General features: G+C 59.8%; 1 protein-coding gene across 1 annotated transcript in view; it reads left to right on the top strand.

The window, feature by feature from the left end:
• PLCD3 (phospholipase C delta 3) overlaps nucleotides 1-12,370 on the top strand; it is a 31,380-nt gene extending 19,010 nt beyond the window's left edge. The window contains exons 6-15 of the mRNA XM_032796916.2: nucleotides 994-1,138; nucleotides 1,440-1,592; nucleotides 1,853-2,008; nucleotides 4,700-4,735; nucleotides 5,324-5,483; nucleotides 6,501-6,617; nucleotides 8,259-8,431; nucleotides 9,241-9,373; nucleotides 10,678-10,827; nucleotides 11,538-12,370. Coding sequence (XP_032652807.2) covers nucleotides 994-1,138; nucleotides 1,440-1,592; nucleotides 1,853-2,008; nucleotides 4,700-4,735; nucleotides 5,324-5,483; nucleotides 6,501-6,617; nucleotides 8,259-8,431; nucleotides 9,241-9,373; nucleotides 10,678-10,827; nucleotides 11,538-11,626 — 1,312 coding nt within the window. The 3' untranslated portion in view covers nucleotides 11,627-12,370. The remainder of the gene's footprint in view (nucleotides 1-993; nucleotides 1,139-1,439; nucleotides 1,593-1,852; nucleotides 2,009-4,699; nucleotides 4,736-5,323; nucleotides 5,484-6,500; nucleotides 6,618-8,258; nucleotides 8,432-9,240; nucleotides 9,374-10,677; nucleotides 10,828-11,537) is intronic.
• Nucleotides 12,371-17,812: the final 5,442 nt, after the last annotated feature.

The following is a 17,812-nucleotide window of genomic DNA, read 5'->3' as shown; positions in this document are numbered from 1 at the left end:
GGTTACTAGTGGAGTTCCTCAGGGATCAGTTTTGGGACCAATCCTATTTAATCTTTTTATTACTGAGCTTGGCACAAAAAGCGGGAATGTGCTAATTAAGTTTGCGGATGAGACAAAGCTGGGAGGTTTTGCTAACACAGAGAAGGACTGGGATATCCTACAGGAAGATCTGGATGACTTGTTGTGACGGGTTGAATCATAGTAACCCCCTTGGGGCTGCCAAGTGATGTGCCAAGACTATTTCTGCCCCTGTTTTCCTGCCCCGGCAGCTTAGGACTTCAGTGCCCTGCCTGGTTTGAGCCAGACCCGCTAGCCGGCTGCAAACTCAGACCCGGGTCTGAACCACGTCCCCTAGCAGCTGTAGGTTTAACTGAAAGCAACTTACAGAAGTGTTCCTGCCTTTAACACTCCCAATGGGATCTAAACCCAAATAAATCCGTTTTACCCTGTATAAAGCTTATACAGGGTAAACTCATCAATTGTTTGCCCTCTATAACACTGCTGGAGAGAGATGCACAGCTGTTTGCCCCCCCCCAGGTATTAACACATGCTCTGAGTTAATTAATGAGTAAGAAGTGGTATTATTAGATACAGAAAGTAGGATTTAAGTGGTTCCAAGTAGGAACAAACAGAACAAAATGAATTGCCAAGTAAAATAAAATAAAACACGTCAGTCTGTGTCTAAGAAAACTGAATACACTTAAAACCTCGCCCTACTGAGACTGCTTTGAGCTGTGTCCTGCACCAGGCTCCCCACAGGGTAAAGCAGGATGTCGATAGAGGGTCAGGGCCCCTCCCTAGCTCAGCGCTAACAGCTGAACTGCACTGCCTCTGCGGAAGCCATTCTCTGGGAGAGCATCATGACCCCAGGGCAGGGCCAGGCCTGGGGAGGCTCAGGGGCCCAGCTGCGCTGGAGTCTCTGGACTTGTACTAAGGACACGACGTAGCAGTTTGCTGTGCCAGTCCCTGGCTGAACTGTGCCATCCCCATCAGGGCGTTCATGGAGGGCTGCCGCTGCGTGGAGCTGGACTGCTGGGAGGGCTCCAACGGGGAGCCCATCATCTACCATGGCCACACTCTGACCTCCAAGATCCTCTTCAGGGACGTCATCGAGATCATCCGGGACTACGCCTTCAAGGTGAGCACCGCGGTCGGTGGGCTGAGGGCAGCAGGAGGGGACTGGAGTTTGCACCAATGTGCTTCTTGCCCCTCCGTCCCCAGCTGCCTGGTGACCACCATCTGTGGAGCTGAACCTACTCCCACCCACATGAGTGGGAGTTTTGCCCCTGACATCAGTAGGGCCAGAGCTTGGCCCGTGGGCTCCCCCGCTCAGCCCATAGCAGGGGGCTGTTGTCAGCCTGTGGACTCGTTGTGGTGTCCTGCCTAGGCTGGCCTGCCTGGAAAAGGGGCTGTCCCTGACCCCCACTCCATCTCCCCAGCACTCCTCTTACCCCGTGATCCTGTCCCTGGAGAATCACTGCGGGATGGAGCAGCAGGTGACCATGGTTCGGCACATGAAGGCCATCTTGGGGGACATGCTGCTGACCCAGACGCTGGATGGGGAGGTCCCCAAAGAGCTCCCATCACCAGAGGTAACACCCCCTGGAAATTCCCGCGGGAGGGGGAGGGGTCCTAGGCAGCATTCCCATGGACTCCTGCAGGGGGGATTATCAGAGAGGGGACCCAGAGCCCCAAGCTCCATGGTTTCATCACACGGACATCCCTGGGCACTGCCTCCCTCCATCCCCTGCCCCCTGGGCACCTTGGAGCATACGGTGGGGCAGCCAGCCCCTGGGAAGAGAGGGCATTGGGCAGGGTGCAGGGCTTTGACATGGGCTGGCCTCTCCTGCAGCAACTGAAAGGGAAGATCCTGGTTAAAGGGAAGAAGCTGCCAGACCTGGTGTGTGACCCTGAAAACATGAGCTTCCTCTCCGACACCAATGAGGAGGAAGAGGAGGAGGAGGAGGAGGAGGAAGAGGAGAGGGTGCTGCGGAGAGAGCGCAGGAGGGTAAGGGGGTAACATGGACCAGCCCTTCGTGGGACTGCGGGATCCCGGAATTTGTGGCTGCCCTCAAATGTTGTGGATTGTGCTGCTGCAGCAGGCAGGCACCCGCCGTCCGTCTCCGGGGCACAGAGAGATCGTGTGCGGCACTGAAGCCAAAGCATCTGCTGCAGCTTTGCTGCATGACCCCAGCTCAGCTGGAGGCTGGGAGGCGACAGCCCCATGGGACGGGCTGGCAGCACCCCTGAGATCTCAAAGCCACTGTGAAAAGGGCACAGAGGGGCTTGCAGCCAGTGCACTGCCATCTCCCTGGCCTGTCAGTGTTGAGATAGACAGAGCATTCGCTGCCTCTCAACGGGGATCTCCCTCACTTCCCCTCACCCACGTACTCCCGGGGGATAGGAGTTAAATATTTTAAGAATGATGGGATTAGCAATTCAATTTTTAGAAAGTCAGATAAGATTAAGCCTGCAGTATACATTGCGGCTTTGCAGCTTCGGGCCAATGTTTACCCAGTAAGAGAAACATTGTCAAGAGGTAGAATTGGATTTAATGGATTATGTAGGTGGTGTGGAAAGGTTAAGGAAACTGTTCCACAAGAAAGCTGCCCTGTGTGTAGCTGCCCCCTGCCCTGTGGCCAGATTTCCAGAAAAATTCCCTTTCAGGAGACCCGCAGGAACCTGTCAGGTTGCTGCCTGCCTGGCCGGTTCTTGTCAATTGCGCCGTTTCGCTGGCAGAAGGTGAAATTGACAGGAGCTGTCCGGGGGCTGCCCCATTCTCAGACCACAGCTACACTCCAGAGCCTGGGCTGGCCTATCCCCCTTGTGCAGGCAGAGGGAGGGAGGAGTTCTGCCCGGGCAGTAACACCACCTCCATGGGTGACGCTGGCTGTGCAGACTGGGCTGCAGCTCCACGGAGGGTTTTGCCGGCATAGCGGTGTCAGTTGTGGGGTGGTTTTCTCACACTTCCAGCCGACACAGCTGTGCCAGCATGGGTGAGCGTAGGGTAGCCCAGACCTTGGCTTCCCCATCTTCCCCCAGCCTGGCTGCTGGACAGGCAGAGAGCTGGGCACACAGCCTCAGGCACCTCGCCTGGATGGCTCTTAGCAATTTCATTTTCTGCAGGGAGAATATGAAATTGAGACGCGCCATGTGGCAGGCAGTGCAGAGCAGCATTTCTATTTTGCTTATGGGAGGGATTTTTTGGGGGGGGCAAAAAGAACATTTTTCCTGTGGAAAATTTCTGTTTTGCGGAAAGGGGATTTTCTGTTGGAAATTCATTCTGTTGGAAATTTTCCGACTGGCTCCCCTCAGGACGGACGAGCCGGCGTGGCTGTGAACTCTTCGGAGCATCGGGGGCTGCACGGCTGGCCTTTCCCAGATCAGTCCCTTCCAGCGAGCTCTGTGCATGAACAGCTGCTCTGGAATAGCCCCTGTACCAGTCTTGCCCAGCTGTCAGAGGGCATCAGTCTCCTGGGCTGGTGCAAGATCCAACTTCCTGTTTTTTTGTAAAGCCCTCCTAGGTGCGAAGGGCTCACCTCCCACTCCCTGCAGGGAGCAGAGGCTGCTTTCCCCTGCTGACTGTAGGATCTGCTATCTGCAGGAAGCAATGCCAGTTACTCACCTTTGGGCTGAATCTACATTCCCAGGAAGTGGTGGTAGATGGGGCTTTTCCCGCAGAGACCCTGCTGGCACAATGCCTTGGGGAAGTGCTTGGGGGCGCTGTGCTGCTGTCTCCGGCTCAGACAGAAACCCCAGGTGCTAGCACGTGGGCAGGGCCAGTGCAAGTATTTAGGTGACCTAGGTGGTCGCCTGGGGCGCTGGCATTTGGGGGGGCGCCATTTTCTTCAGCAGCGACCGTGGCAGCTGGATCTTCAGCCGCCCCGGTTGCCGCCGGCATTTAGGAGGAGGGAGCTGGGCAAGGGAGTGCAGGGAGGGCCACCTGCAGCAAGTAACGGGGGGGGCGGCATGCAGGGGAACTCCCCGCCCCAGCTCACCCCTGCCCCACCTCCTCCCCGAGCACGTCGTGGTCGCTTCACTTCTCCCACCTCCCAGGCTTGCAACACCTAAGCTGATTGGCGCTGCAAGCCTGGGAGGTGGGAGAAGTGAAGCAGCCATGGTGTGCTTGGGGTGCTCATGCTCGGAGCAGAGGTGAGCTGGGGCTGGGAGGGTGCCTCAGGGCAGAGGGTGGGAGGTGGGGAGTTCCCGCAAGGGGGGTGCCTCAGGGCGGGGGGAGGGGGACACCTCAGGGTGCAAGGTGGAAATTTCGCCTAGGGCGCAAAACATCCTTGCACCGACCCTGCACGTGGGGCCGTTAAAGGTGCCAGGGGGGTTTCCAGTTCGAGGTTAATGGCCTGGCCAGGCCATACCCTCCTGCTGGTTCATCTGGAGTCTGTTGCTCCGTGTCCCCGTGCTGTGCGGGGTTGCTGAGAGCTGTGCACCGCAGGGGTGGGTGACCTGGCTGCTATCTGGGGAGGGTTGTAAAGGTGGGGGCTGCGGTGCAGGCTGGCTGGGGAGAAGGGAGCTCATGCTGGCCGGGGGCTGTGGCTGGTGGAGGGAATCCCAGGGCCGGTGACCAGTGGCTGTGAGGGCAGTGGCAAAGCGTGCAGTGTTCCCATCCCACCGCCTCGGGCAGGGCCTGAGACTGCTGGTTTCTGCTCCCCCCACTCCTGAAACGACACTTTCTGTTCTCTTCCAGTCGTCCCATTCGCTGCAGGAGATCAGGCCGCTCCAGGTGAGCGCTCGCGGCAGGTCTCTGGGTGGGACGGTAGGACTGACCCATCCCCTCTTGCACCACACTGTGTGGCTGTATGGGGCTGCCCCCTGGGGTGGGGTTGGCACATCTTAGGGCCAGTGCTCTGTTGCTGTCCTGGCCAGGTGGCTGGCCCCATGGCCAGGCCTGAGCTGGCATCTCTCAGGACTGAGGGCTGCTGACTCCTAGCTGAGCCCCTCCTGCCTCCTCCCTCCCCAGGAGACTCACCCCTAGCAGGCCCCAGTCCTCTGCGCACTGGTGCCAGGGGTCCCAAGGCCCATGGCCTGGCACGAGGGCCACTCTTGGTGCGCAGAGGGCCCTGGCCAGGGAGGTGCTCAGCACCCTGTGCTCACATGGAGGCCGATGGGAGCTGGGTGCCCAGCACCTGCAGTGGGATGTTGGGTGGGAGGTGTAGCACCAGCGCTTGCCACCTGGGCGAGTTCAGGACACAGGAGGGGGCTCAGCTAAGCCCCCAAGGTGCTGAAAGGTCCCAGCTGAGCGCTGACAGGGGGACGTCCCGGGGAGAGTGGCTGCAGCAGTGACCCCATCGCGGTGTGTGCTCCCCTGCAGGCGAAGGATGCGGCGCAGCTCTCCCAGGAGCTCTCCGACCTGGTGGTGTATTGCCAGGCCGTGCCCTTCCAGAGCCTGGAGCAGGCGCTCAGGGGCCAGCAGGCCGGCCAGATGTGCTCCTTCAGCGAGAGGAAGGCCAGGAAGCTCCTCAAGGAGTCGGGTAAGGTTCGGGGAGGGGCAGACAGACTGGGCTCTTCAGGTCCTAGTGCGACTCCAACCAGCCGGTGGGTGCGGGGCCTCAGTGCGGATGGCAGGCTCGGGCCCCAGGGCAGGGGTGTTGCAGGACGGCTGGGCTGGGCTGGCCTGGATCCTTGGTGTTCTGCCCTGGATCAGGCTGGGCTCCAGGGGGCAGGACTGGCCTGGATCAGGCTGGGCTCCAGGGGGCAGGGCTGGCCTGGATCAGGCTGGGCTCCATGGGGCAGGGCTGGCCTAGATCTGGCTGGGCTCCAGGGGGCAGGGCTGGCCTGGATCAGGCTGGGCTCCATGGGGCAGGGCTGGCCTGGATCTGGCTGGGCTCCAGGGGGCAGGGCTGGCCTGGATCAGGCTGGGCTCCAGTGCATTAGATGGGAGTGGGTTGCACTGAGCTCAGATTGGAGGGAGCTGGGTTAGACCGGCTCTGGTTGCGGTGAGCTGGGATCAGGCAGGCCTGGGACCCACTGGACCCAGCAGGCTTCCAGCTGTCTGAGCATCGAGCCGCCCCGCTGCAGTGCGGCTCGACCCCCTGCTGTGCATGACGTGGGGAGCTCTCCTCTTCCCAGGATGCTTTTCATCCCTCTGCTCTGAGCTGTGCTGGGGAAGGCGAGGAAGGGACCTGCAGAGACCTGTCCGGGGCACTGGGCTGGCCCAGCACTGCAGCTGGCAGCTGAGAAGTTCCAAAAGGGCTGGAGGGCTTGGGCTCAGCATTTCCTGAAGACTGGCCCCCTGGTTGTTAAGTGGCATCTGTGTCAGGTGCTGTACAGACACAAGGCCCAGATGATCCCTTCCCCAAGGAGCTCCCGCTCGCAGCTGCACAATCTCAGGTATCTCCTGTTGGGCTCCCAAGATCACTGGTCACTTGACCTTGCCAGCAGCCCCAGCTGGGCGATACAGGCTCACTACCCCTGGCTCTGGTGGCCCGGAGAGGAACTGACCCGCACTCTTAGCCCCACTAATGGGCAGCTGCTTTTCCCTGCTGCAGGGAACGGCCTGGTCCGGTACAACGCCCGGCACCTGAGCCGCATCTACCCCTTGGGGCTGAAGATGAACTCTTCAAACTACAACCCCCAGGAGATGTGGAACGCCGGCTGCCAGCTAGGTGAGAAGGGGCCCCACCCCCTCTGTGCCTCAGTTTCCCCATCTGTAGCACGAGAATACTGATACTGGCTCCTCTGCGCTGTGCAGAGCGGGGAGGGGCCCAGGAAGGTCACAGTGATGGTTACTGGAGAGGGGGCTGAATGGGGCACCGGGCACAGCCCCTCACGGGCAGGAGTTGGGATGGGTGTTAAGGGAAGGGTGCCACCCGCTGGTTCTCATGGATCCTTCCTGGCCAGTGTCTTGGCCCTGTGACTGGCCTCCCGAGCGGGGCCGGCTCTACTGTTTTCACCGCCCCAAGCAGCGCGCCAGATTGCTTCTGCGGACGGCGGGGGCAGTCCGTGCACCGTTAGGGTGGCATGTGCGTTTCCGCTGCGGCGGCAATTCGGAAGCTGCGCCACCACGGACAGCTGAACATAGAAGCTGCCGCCGACTTGCCGCTGCCACGGAAGCACACATGCCGCGCTAACGGCGCATGGACTGCCCCCGCCGTATGCGGTGGCAATTCGGTGCGCTGCTTGGGGGCAAACACACAGGCACTGCCGCCCCTTGCAGATTGGTGCCCCAAGCACCTGTTTGGAATGCTGGTGCCTGGAGCTGGCCCTGCTCCCGAGGTGCCGAATCTGTCTGCAATCCAGGACAAGGGCCCTGCTCCACGTCACCCTTCCATTGCCTGTGGGTGCAGATCCAGCCCTCCAGCCCACGGGGACTCACGGGAGAGCTGCGGGGCATAGCGCCTGGGACACCAGCATGGGGCCCTGCCATGAGCCGCAGCAGCCGCCCCTCACGAAGGCCACACGGCGACAGGCTGTGCTTGTCCCACACAGGGAGACTGGCGCTCTCACCGGGCGGGTCACACAACCCTCCTGAGCAGTGACGGGCGGGGCCCAGAATGGCCTCATGGCTCCAGGCCTGTGCATTGGCTGCCCCTCCCACTTCCCTGGCACTGCCAACCCCCAGCCGTGCACGTGGCTCCCCGGACCCTGCCCCCCCGGCACTGCCAGCCCCCAGCCGTGTATGTGGCTGCCCCTCCCACTTCCCCGGCACTGACAGCCCCCAGCTGCGTACGTGGCTCCCCGGACCCTGCCCCCCCCCCGGCACTGCTAGCCCCCAGCTGTGTACATGGCTCCCTGGACCCTGCTACCCCAGCACTGCCAGCCCCCAGGCATGTACATGGCTCCCCGGACCCTGCTACCCCGGCACTGCCAGCCCCCAGCCGTGTACGTGGCTCCCTGGACCCTGGCCCCCCCGACACCGCCAGCCCTCAGCCGTGTACATGGCTCCCCCAGACCCTGCCCCCCTGGCACTGCCAGCCCCCAGCCGTGTACGTGGCTCCCTGGACCCTGCCCCCCCAGCACTGCCAGCCCCCAGCCGTGTACGTGGCTCCCCAGACCCTGCCCCCCCAGCACTGCCAGCCCCCAGCCGTGTACGTGGCTGCCCGGACCCTGCACCCCCCGGCACTGCCAGCCCCCAGCCGTGTACGTGGCTGCCCGGACCCTGCCCCCCCCCCGGCACTGCCAGCCCCCATCCGTGTACGTGGCTCCCCGGACCCTGCCCTGCCCTGGCACCACCAACTCCCACCCGTACACGTGGCTCCCCAGACCTGCCTATGTAACCCACCGGCTCTCTGTGTTTCATTTCCAAGTGGCTCTCAACTTCCAGACGCCTGGCTGGGAGATGGATCTGAACCACGGGCGGTTCCTGGTGAACGGGCGCTGCGGCTATGTGCTCAAGCCCAGCTTCCTGCGGAGCCGCCAAGCCTCCTTCGATCCTGAGAGCGGGCGAGGGTCCGGCCACAGAGCCACCCTGCAGGTCAAGGTGCAGCGGGGTGGGGCCCGCGTGGGCGTGAGGGGCAGGGTGTGCGGGTGGCTACGGGGGCAGTGCCAGATGGGTGTGCCGCAGGGGTGTGTAGGTGCTGCAGCGAGGTGGGGCCCACATGGGCGTGAGGGGTGGGGTGTGCGGGTGGCCGCAGGGGTGTGTAGGTGCTGCAGCGGGGTGGGGCCCGCGTGGGCGCGAGGGGCGGGGTGTGCGGGTGGCTGCGGGGGCAGTGCCGGGTGGGTGTGCTGCAGGGGTGTGTAGGTGCTGCAGCGGGGTGGGGCCCACATGGGCGCGAGGGGCGGGGTGTGCGGGTGGCCGCAGGGGTGTGTAGGTGCTGCAATGGGGTGGGGCCCGCATGGGCGCGAGGGGCGGGGTGTGCGGGTGGCCGCAGGGGTGTGTAGGTGCTGCAGCAGGGTGGGGCCCGCATGGGCGCGAGGGGCGGGGTGTGCGGGTGGCTGCGGGGGCAGTGCTGGGTGGGTGTGCCGCAGGGGTGTGTAGGTGCTGCAGCGGGGTGGGGCCCGCATGGGCGTGAGGGGCGGGGTGTGCGGGTGGCCGCAGGGGTGTGTAGGTGCCCATGGCCACATGGCTGGCGTGTGCCGGGGGAGGGGCTGTGGTCCCAGCAGGCTCAGAGCTGCCCATGCCGGAGGCCCGGGCACTGCCCAGCCTGTTCCCATCCCCCACGCTTAGGCCAGCTTTGCTGCCGCCCTGTTCCAGCTTCCCCAGGGAAGAGGATGGTGCATCAAGTGAGGGGCCTATCCCCCACCCCATGGCCAGTCCCCTCCCCCGCTCTAACCTGCCTCCCCCCGCAGGTGATCACGGCCCAGCAGCTCCCCAAGCTGAACGACAAGAAGAGCTCCATCGTGGACCCCTTCGTGCGCGTGGAGATCCACGGCGTGCGAGCCGACTGCACCAGTAAACAGACCGAGTACAAGCTCAACAACGGTGAGTGGCCGCAGCCCCCAGCCCTTGGGCCCACGGGACCCTGGGGCTGGGTCTGGACACGCTAAGCAGAGGAGCCCTGCAGGGACAGCCGGAGAGCTGCAGGCAGTGGTGCTGGTGGCTCAGCAGGGGGCGCTGTTCTCTGATCGCCAGCACCCCAAGGAGCTCTGTGGAACTCCCTGGGCAGGAGGGGACTCGGGGCCCTTGGGCTCTCCGGGGTCAGCCCGGCTGAGGGAACCGCTCCCTGAAGCAGAATGCGTGAGCGCTAGAGCGTGCTAATGCCCCCGGGCACCCCTCCCGTTAGTGCTGGAGTCCACAGCGCCCCCTGCAGGGCGAGAGATAGTATCCCTCACCTCCCGTCCTGCCCTGCTAGTCAGCTGCTGCGTTTCTCCCCAGAGGTGGCTGTTTCTTAGTGCTGGGGCCTTCCCCCACTGCCTGGGTCAAGGCAGGGGCAGTGTGTGGGTGAAGCGCTATCTGCCCTGTGGACAGCAAGGACTTCAGTCACCAGGCTGCAGTGCCCCTGCTGTTAACTCAATGATTGAGCAGGGAGGCGGGAGCAGAAATTATTTGGGGCCACAGCTACAGGGCAGGACTCAACGCCAGCCGCACCAGCTGGAGCCCAGCACACACGGAGTTAATGCAGAAGTGTCCCAGTGCACAATTTGGTCTGTCATTTAAAGCCTGCGCCAGGGGGCCAGCGCCCTTCCCACCCCCCAAATAGGAACTAGCCCCAATGTCCCTTTGAAGGGACCCCACTGGACCAGGAAGGTTAATGAGCTGGAGGTCATGCCCTTGAGAAATGAACATCATTCCGGGTTAGCCTGTGGGACTCCCTGCCACAAGACAGGCAGGATTCCAGAGAGGCCTGGATGTTTATCTGAAAAGAGCAGCTACTTAGAAGGGCTGGAAATCCTCCCGCTTCGGGCATAAATCACCCATGGGGCTGAGGGTGCCCCCCACTTCACAGGGTTATTCTGTAATTATCAATGGTGGAGGGGGGGTCCTAGCAGCTCTCTCAGAAGCAGCTGGGGGGCAGGGAGACTGCAGGAGCTGGAGCCTGGCCTGGCAGCTCCCCTGGAAGGCACCTGCAGAGACAGAACGTGAGGCCCCCAGAGCGCGAAGGGGGCCCCACTGGTGCTGGAGCCCAGGGCGAGCCTGTTAGCGCAGGGGCATGTGACTTCACCAGTCGGGGGGGGCCAGCGCAGCTGTGTGCCGGCGTGTGCACGACACCTGCCTGCCCCTCCTGAATGTGGGGCACACAGGGCCGCTGGCCCGTCTCTGACCCCGTCCGGTCTCCACCCTTGCAGGGTTCAATCCACGCTGGGATGAGACACTGAGCTTCCAGCTGTGGGTGCCGGAGCTGGCCTTGGTGCGCTTCGTGGTGGAAGATTATGATACCACCTCCTGCAACGACTTTGTGGGGCAGTTCACCCTGCCCTTCACCAGCCTGAGGGAAGGTGGGTACCTGGCAGGGGCCAGCCAGCCCCGTGGGGCAGAGTGCGCAGCGATGCCCGTTCTGCCAACCAAGGGCAGCACTGGCAAGAGGCCCCTGCACGGGGGGTGTGGGAGCTGCAGTGAGGGGCCATGAAAGTGGGTTTGGGGGATGCGTAGAGAAATGGGGGGGACCCCACAGCTCAGCAGGGCTCTCCCTGTGCCATCAGTCCCACCAGCCCAGAGCCTGAGCGACTCCTGCTGCAGGCCTGGCACCATCAGGCTCTGTGTCCTGCAGCTCCATGGACACACAATCCCCGCTCCAGAAGCTGCCAGGGAGAGCAGAGCAGAGGGTGCTGGCAGGCTTCCTGTGGGGCTAGCCACCCTCTTTCAGGCCAGGGAGGGGGACCCGACCTGCCTTTCCCCTGCCCGTGCTGGCTGGCTGGCACTCAACTCTTCTTTGCATCGCTGGGAGGGGAGCCTGCCCACACCCCTACCCTCCAGTGCCAGCCAAGGCACCAGCGTTCCTTCCCACTCTCAACGGGCAGCTTGGCTGTGCCCTGCTCCACCCCAGAGGTGGCTGCATTTCAGCAGCAGCTAACCAGATTCCTTAGTGGACTGCAAAGAGCGTTTGGGGAAAGATGCTGCACAAAGCTTTGCTCTGACTGATGCTGTGGGACCAAAGGGCCAGGGGCTGGTTGCTTCCCTGCCTCACCTGCTCCCTCCCTGTTCCCAGGGTATCGTCACATCCACCTGCTCTCCAGGGACGGGGCATCCCTGGCGCCGGCCACTCTCTTTGTGCACATTAAAGCCAAGAAGATGTGAGAGCCCAAGGACGAGGATCAGCACCCGGGCGGCGGTGAGCGGGGGAGATCAGCACCTGGGCAGCTGTGGCAGGACTCTCGAGGAGCCGGATCAACGTTAACCTCCTTGGCTGGGTGTGGGGAGGCCCAACCAGACCTACGCCTGGGGGCTGGTCTGCAGGGGGAGGTGGGGCCTCTGCTCCATTTCAGCTGTGCCCAGGGCCGAGCTGCTGCAGCAGCAGTGGAGACTGGTTTGGTTCCCATCCCCCTAGAGTAACCTGGGGAGGGCTAAATCCCTCCAGGACTCCAGCCTCTGCAGCCACCTCCTCCCCGGGGCCACGGGCTGCACCTGTTACCCAGGGCGCTGCCAGAACCAGGCCTGAGGAAGGGACCTGTAGTGGCTGGGACCTCACGGCAGGGGCAGTTGTAAAGCAGGCAGGTAGACGGGGGGACATTTTTTCTAGCTAGTTGGCATTGATTTAGCTACACGGCCTGCTCCCCGGTGCATCACCCAGGCACATGCGCCTACCCCCACTGATGGGGAGTCGGGACGGACGGACGGATAGACGTTCCAGTTAACCCTTGAGCGGCCTCGCTATGTGCTGTGCGCTGAGCCTGATGCTTGGCGACGACTGCGGGGGCAGCAGGACCTGAGGCGTGAGCACAGCCACCTGCGTGGTTTGTAAAGTGGGTCCTAGAGCCAAGGGCCTGTTCCAAGCTGTAGAATATATTGTAAAGCGATTAATAAAAAGTTTATTTTACCAGACTCCTCCTGTGGCACGTGCTGTCTCTGCCTCCCTGGCCCTAGCCCCCGCCAGCAAAGGGTCAGTCAGGCTGCTGAGCCTCTGTTCGGCAAAGCCCCTCTTCCACCTATGGCCATACCCGAGCAATAGCTACTAGGGGCTGGGAGCTGGAGCCCTCAGCCACTGCCCAACCCAGGGGCTGTGGGGAGCTCACAGAGGTTTAGAAAATGGTGGAGCCTGCTCAGTTTAATGGTTAAAACTCATTCTACAAACCAAAGTTACAGCAGCAATTGTGTAGAAGCGACAGGCTATTGTCCACTTGCCAGGGGCTGAAAGCACGGTAGGAACAGAGCAACCGTTTTGCAGTAGCCAGGGCCTGAGCAGAGCCACTGACCCATCTCGTGGGGCTCGTTACCCCTCTGTCCAATGGGTAACAGCTGTCTGTGGGGACGGGGGGTTTGGGGGAGATGATGTGTGGAAATCTGCAAGCTGCACGCCCAGGATGGGCAGTCTAGGGCTGGGACAGATACTGAAACTGAGGGAAAGTGGGGTTTTGCCTGAACTAAATTTTTCATGAAAAGTACCTGCCTCTGGGAAACCTTCCAGCTTCTGTTTAAAAAAAAAAAAAAAAATAGAAAAAGGTCATTCAACCCCCCACACTTCTATTGTTAGGTCACTGCACTGCCTCGGGGATAGGGTAGTTCAGCTGCCTCTTGCCTCCAGTCTCCTCTATGAGCTTCCTTCACCAGCTGCACTACGTCTCCCAGGATGCACCACAGCTCCAGGACAATGGAGCACTATGGGGGATGTAGTCTGACCAGGGAGGCTGGCTAATGGAGACTGGGAACTATTGAGGCACCAAATTACCAGTCCCAAGGGGTGCTGCAGCTGCAGTTCTGAATCTAAATAGTTCCGATTTTTATTTTTTGCTGAAAAGTCAAATTTTTCTGTGGAAAAAATCCTCCATCCTCCCACCAGCTCTAGGGCCGTGTAACATCTAGGGCTGCCCAGGCCAGGGGGTGCGGGTTTACACTCACCCTTGCCCACAGGACCCCTCCTCCGTTTGCTGTCAGTATTTCTCCTGGGCTGTAGCTAGGATCTAGACCTCCCTGTTATGCTTGGGAAGTACTGACATTTGGGTGACAATGGCACAGACAGATGGACAATCTGTGCCCTGGAGTTGCAGCTGCTGTAGGTGAATGATGAGGTGCAGCAGGTGGATTACCAGGGCAGGGGAGGTATCCAGACCAGAGCATGCTCAGTGCAGACGAGGGTGTGCATCAGTTAATGTGTCAGTGCCTGCAGAAAGCAACAGTTACCTACCTTCTCGTAACTGTTGTCCGAGATGTGTTGCTTACATCCATTCCAATTAGGTGTGTGCACCATGTGCAGTTGCTGGAAGGTTTTTCCCCTAGCAGCACCCACGGGTTGGCTATGGGACCCCCCAGAGTCAAGCCTTCATGGTGCTGCATATAGGGCCCTGCCAACCTGCCGCCCCTCCAGTTCCTTCTTGCCGGATTACTCTGAGGGAAGGGAAGGTGGGTGGGTTTGGAAGAACAGTTATGAGAAGGTGAGTAGCCATTTCTTCCTTGAGTGCTTGCTCATGTTGATTCCAATGAGGTGACTCCCAAGCCTTACCTAGCAAGTGGAGTCGGAGTTCATGGAATGGCTGATTGAAGCACAGCTCTGCTGAATGTTGCATGGCCCCTGGGGTGCTGGGTGCTGGTGTAATGGGAAGTGAACGTGTGCACTGAGGACCACGTTTCCACTCTACAGCTCTCCTGAATCAGGACCTGGACGAGAAGGGCCACCGAAGATACCTGAGCTCCGGTAAAGTGCGCTGTCAGAGCAGGGGCAGGAACCTTGGCAAGGTCATAGCATACCCAGATACAGGATGTGATCCAAGAGGATTCCTTTTGGGAGGACACCCATCATCCTGTCTACCACAAACAACTGGTTTGACTTGCGGAACCGTTTTGTCCATTCAATATGAAAAGCCAAGGCCCGGCGAACGTCCAGGGAGTGGAGCCTCTGCTCACAGCTGTTGGCATGAAGCTTCAGGAAAAAGACCGGATGGATTGTGTCTTGGTTGGCATGGAAGTTGGAGACCACCTTTGGGAGGGACTCTGGGTGTGGTCAGAGCTGCACCTTGTCCTTGTAAAAGGTGGTATAAGAAGGGTCAGATGTGAGGGCCTTTAGCTCAGACACCCTTCTGGTTGAGGTTATTGTGACCAGGAAAGCCACTTTATACGATAGATAGAGTAGGCAGCATGTCGCTAAGGGCTCGAATGGAGGTCCCATCAGCCTTGAGAGCACCAGGTTACGGTTTCAGGCCACGTGAACCTTTGTTGACGAATGTGAGACCCTGCTGTTTCAGCTTAAGCACGTATTCCAAGATAAAGGGAATTGAAGACTGAGGCAGAGGGATATGGCTCTGCGAATACCAAACTGAGAATCACTTCCACTTGGCGAAACAGGTAGCCCTGATTGAAGGCCTTCTACTACCTAGAAGGACTTCTTCAACAGGGTCTGAACATGTGCGTTCTAGAGGATTTAGTCACACAGCTTCCAAGCCATGAGGTGGAGAGATTTGAGATTGGGGTGCTGGAGCCAGATCTCATCACTCAACATCACGGACGGAACTAACAGAAGGGTGATTGGCATCTCCACTGAGAGTTCCAGCAACATGATGTACCAATGTTGGCAGGGCCAAGCTGGTGCCACCAGGGTAACTGAGGCCCTGTCGCTCCAGATCTTGAGGAGGACTTTGTGGATGAGTGGGGTGTTAGGGCTGTGATGAAGTGGGACTGTTCTTAATGTTTCCTCTGAATACTGTGTGGGTGCCTCGATTTCCCCTATGCATTTCTTAAGTCTTCAGCGTGCATAAATAGCCGACACTCTGTCTCCTGGCAACAATGGCTGGGGCCCTTCCCCCCAGCAAGGGGATGGCTAAAGGTGAACAAAGAGATCAGGTGACCTCCTGGCCTGGGAAAGAGACAAAGGCCTGGGAGTGGGGTTTAGTTGGGAGCTGGCTGGGGATGAGGAGTGAGGGATTCTCTGGCTCGCTGGGCCCCAGAATGGACCCAGCTGAGGGATCCCATTCTCTGTACCTACAAGCTCTGTTTTAGACCGTGTTGCTGTCATCTAATAAAAAACTCTGTTTTACTGTCTGGCTGAGAGTCACGTCTGACTGAGAAGTGGGGGTGCAGGACCCTGTGGCTTCCCCAGGAGCCCGCCTGGGCGGACTCGCTGTGGGAAGCGCACGGAGGGGCATATGCTGAATGCTCCAAGGAGAGACCCAGGAGGTGAAGCCATGTGAGCTTCTTGCCCTTGAGACAGTCTGCTCCCAGGGAGAGGAGGCTCCTCAAAGTCCTGCCTGGCTTTGTGGGGAGCAGTTCCAGAGCATCTCCGGGGACGAGTAGAAGAGCTGGTCCCTCCATGGAAGAAGAAACACATCTGCCAGAGAGCCCAGGCTGTGGCTCTGGAAGGAGCAGAATTGAAGGCACTTCTGGTTGCTCCTTGTGGCAAACAAGTCGACTTGGGGAAATCCCCACTGTTGGAAGATGTTGTTTTATTATGTCCGGGCGAAGGGACTATTGGCGGTTGTGAAAAGATATGCTGAGATGGTCTGCTAGCTCGTTCCGATATCCGGGCAGGTAGGGAACTTCCACAAGGATCGAGTGTATTATACAGAACTCCCAGAGCTCAGGGCTTCCTGACATGGGGGAGAGGAGCACGCTCCACCTTGTTTGTTGATGTAAAACATCACTGTGTTGTCGGTTATGCATTTGCCCTCCAGATGAGGCTGAAAAGTCTGACACCAGACAAACCGCCCTTAGCTCCCCAACACTGATGTGCAGCAACAGCTCCCCCAGAGACCAAAGGCCTTGAGTTCTGTGCTCTCCAGGGTGAGCCCCCCACCCCATTTCAATGCGCCGGTGACCAAGGGGCGCGGTTTGGAGAATGTGACCCCTATACACACCATGCGAGGGTCAAGCCACCATGGAAGAGACTCAAGAACCCTCACTGGAAGTGTGATTACCTTGTCTAAGCTGTTTGCTCAGCCGGTACACAGATCCCAGCCAAGCCTGGAGAGCTCTGACTCTGAGCCTCGCGTGCTGGGACCACGTATGTGCACGACACCATGTGTCCAAGGAGTTTCAAGCAACTCCTTGCCGTCTGTCTGAGGTCACGTATGATGTCATGTATGGACTGAAAGCGGGACTGAGGTAGAAATGCTCTGGCCTGTCTCATGTCCAGCACCGCCCCTGTGAACTCTATTCTCTCACTGGGGGTGGGGGTGGGTATTGGGCCTTTTCCTAAACACTCAAAAGTCAAAGATTCGAAGGTTGATCTTATCTGGGTGACCTGTAGATCCACTGTGTCCTGGACCAGCCGTTCACTAGCCCGTCGTCGAGGTACGGGAATACCTGGACATCTCTTTTCCGCAGGAAGGCGGCCACGACTGACATACATTTGGTGAACACCCGAGGTGCTGATGATAGGCCTAATGGGAGGACTGCAAATTGTAGTGAGTACCCCCAACTACAAACCTTAAGAAGTGGGACTGGCGAATGCGGGTCTGTTAGGCCTATAAGAGGCGGCTCGAAAGTCTCTGGAGTAGAAGAAAGGTCCAGGTCCTCCTCCTGGCCCTCTTCCACTGGCACCGGACTTGACGGTCCTGCTTGTGGGCCAGTAGTAGACGGTGCTGCTTGTTGCACCGCTGGAGAGGAGTGACCTGGCACAGGTCACACTCCCTTACTGTCACACTCCGGTGCTCGAGGGAGGGAGCGCCCCCGTCAGTGTCTCTGTGCCTCCCTAATTGAAGCCGCTGAGCTGCAGCCGACACAGAGGAGCCTGGTGCCAGTTCCCCAGGGCTGGACTCTGATTGCGGTTGCAGAGCTGCCTCCATCAACAGGAGCTTTAATCTATGGCCCCTTTCTTAGTGCGGGGACAAAAACTCCTGCAGTTCTTGCCCGTCTGTTTGGTGGGACTCACCCGGGCACTTAAGACAGGCTGTGTGTGGGTAGCCTTTGGGCATCGGTTTTTGGGCAGACCCCACACGGTTTGAACTCCTGGGACCGAGGCATGGCCAGGCCCCAGGGAAGGGAAAGGAAAAAAAATGGGGAGAACCCCCAATAACCACTAAAACTTATCTGTCTAAACTACAACTATAAACAAACGTCTAAACTATATACAAGACATTTTAAGCGAAAGCTACTGGGGGGGGTGGGGGGGAAATCACTCGACAAATGAGAGAGGGAACGTTCCAAGGACCGTCACTGGCAGGAGGAAGGAACTGGAGAGGCAGCAGGTCGGCAGGGCCCTGTATGCGGTGCCATGAAAGCGCGACTCCAGGGGGCGCCACAGCTGACCCGAGGGGTAGTGCTAGGGTAAAACCTTCTGGTGACTGTGCACACGGTGCGCACTGGATTGGAATCGATACGAGCAAGCGCTCGAAGAAC

This window comes from Chelonoidis abingdonii, chromosome 21 (genome assembly GCF_003597395.2).
Source record: "Chelonoidis abingdonii isolate Lonesome George chromosome 21, CheloAbing_2.0, whole genome shotgun sequence".
Classification (NCBI taxonomy): domain Eukaryota; kingdom Metazoa; phylum Chordata; order Testudines; family Testudinidae; genus Chelonoidis; species Chelonoidis abingdonii.
This window is presented reverse-complemented; position numbering and strand designations above follow the sequence as displayed.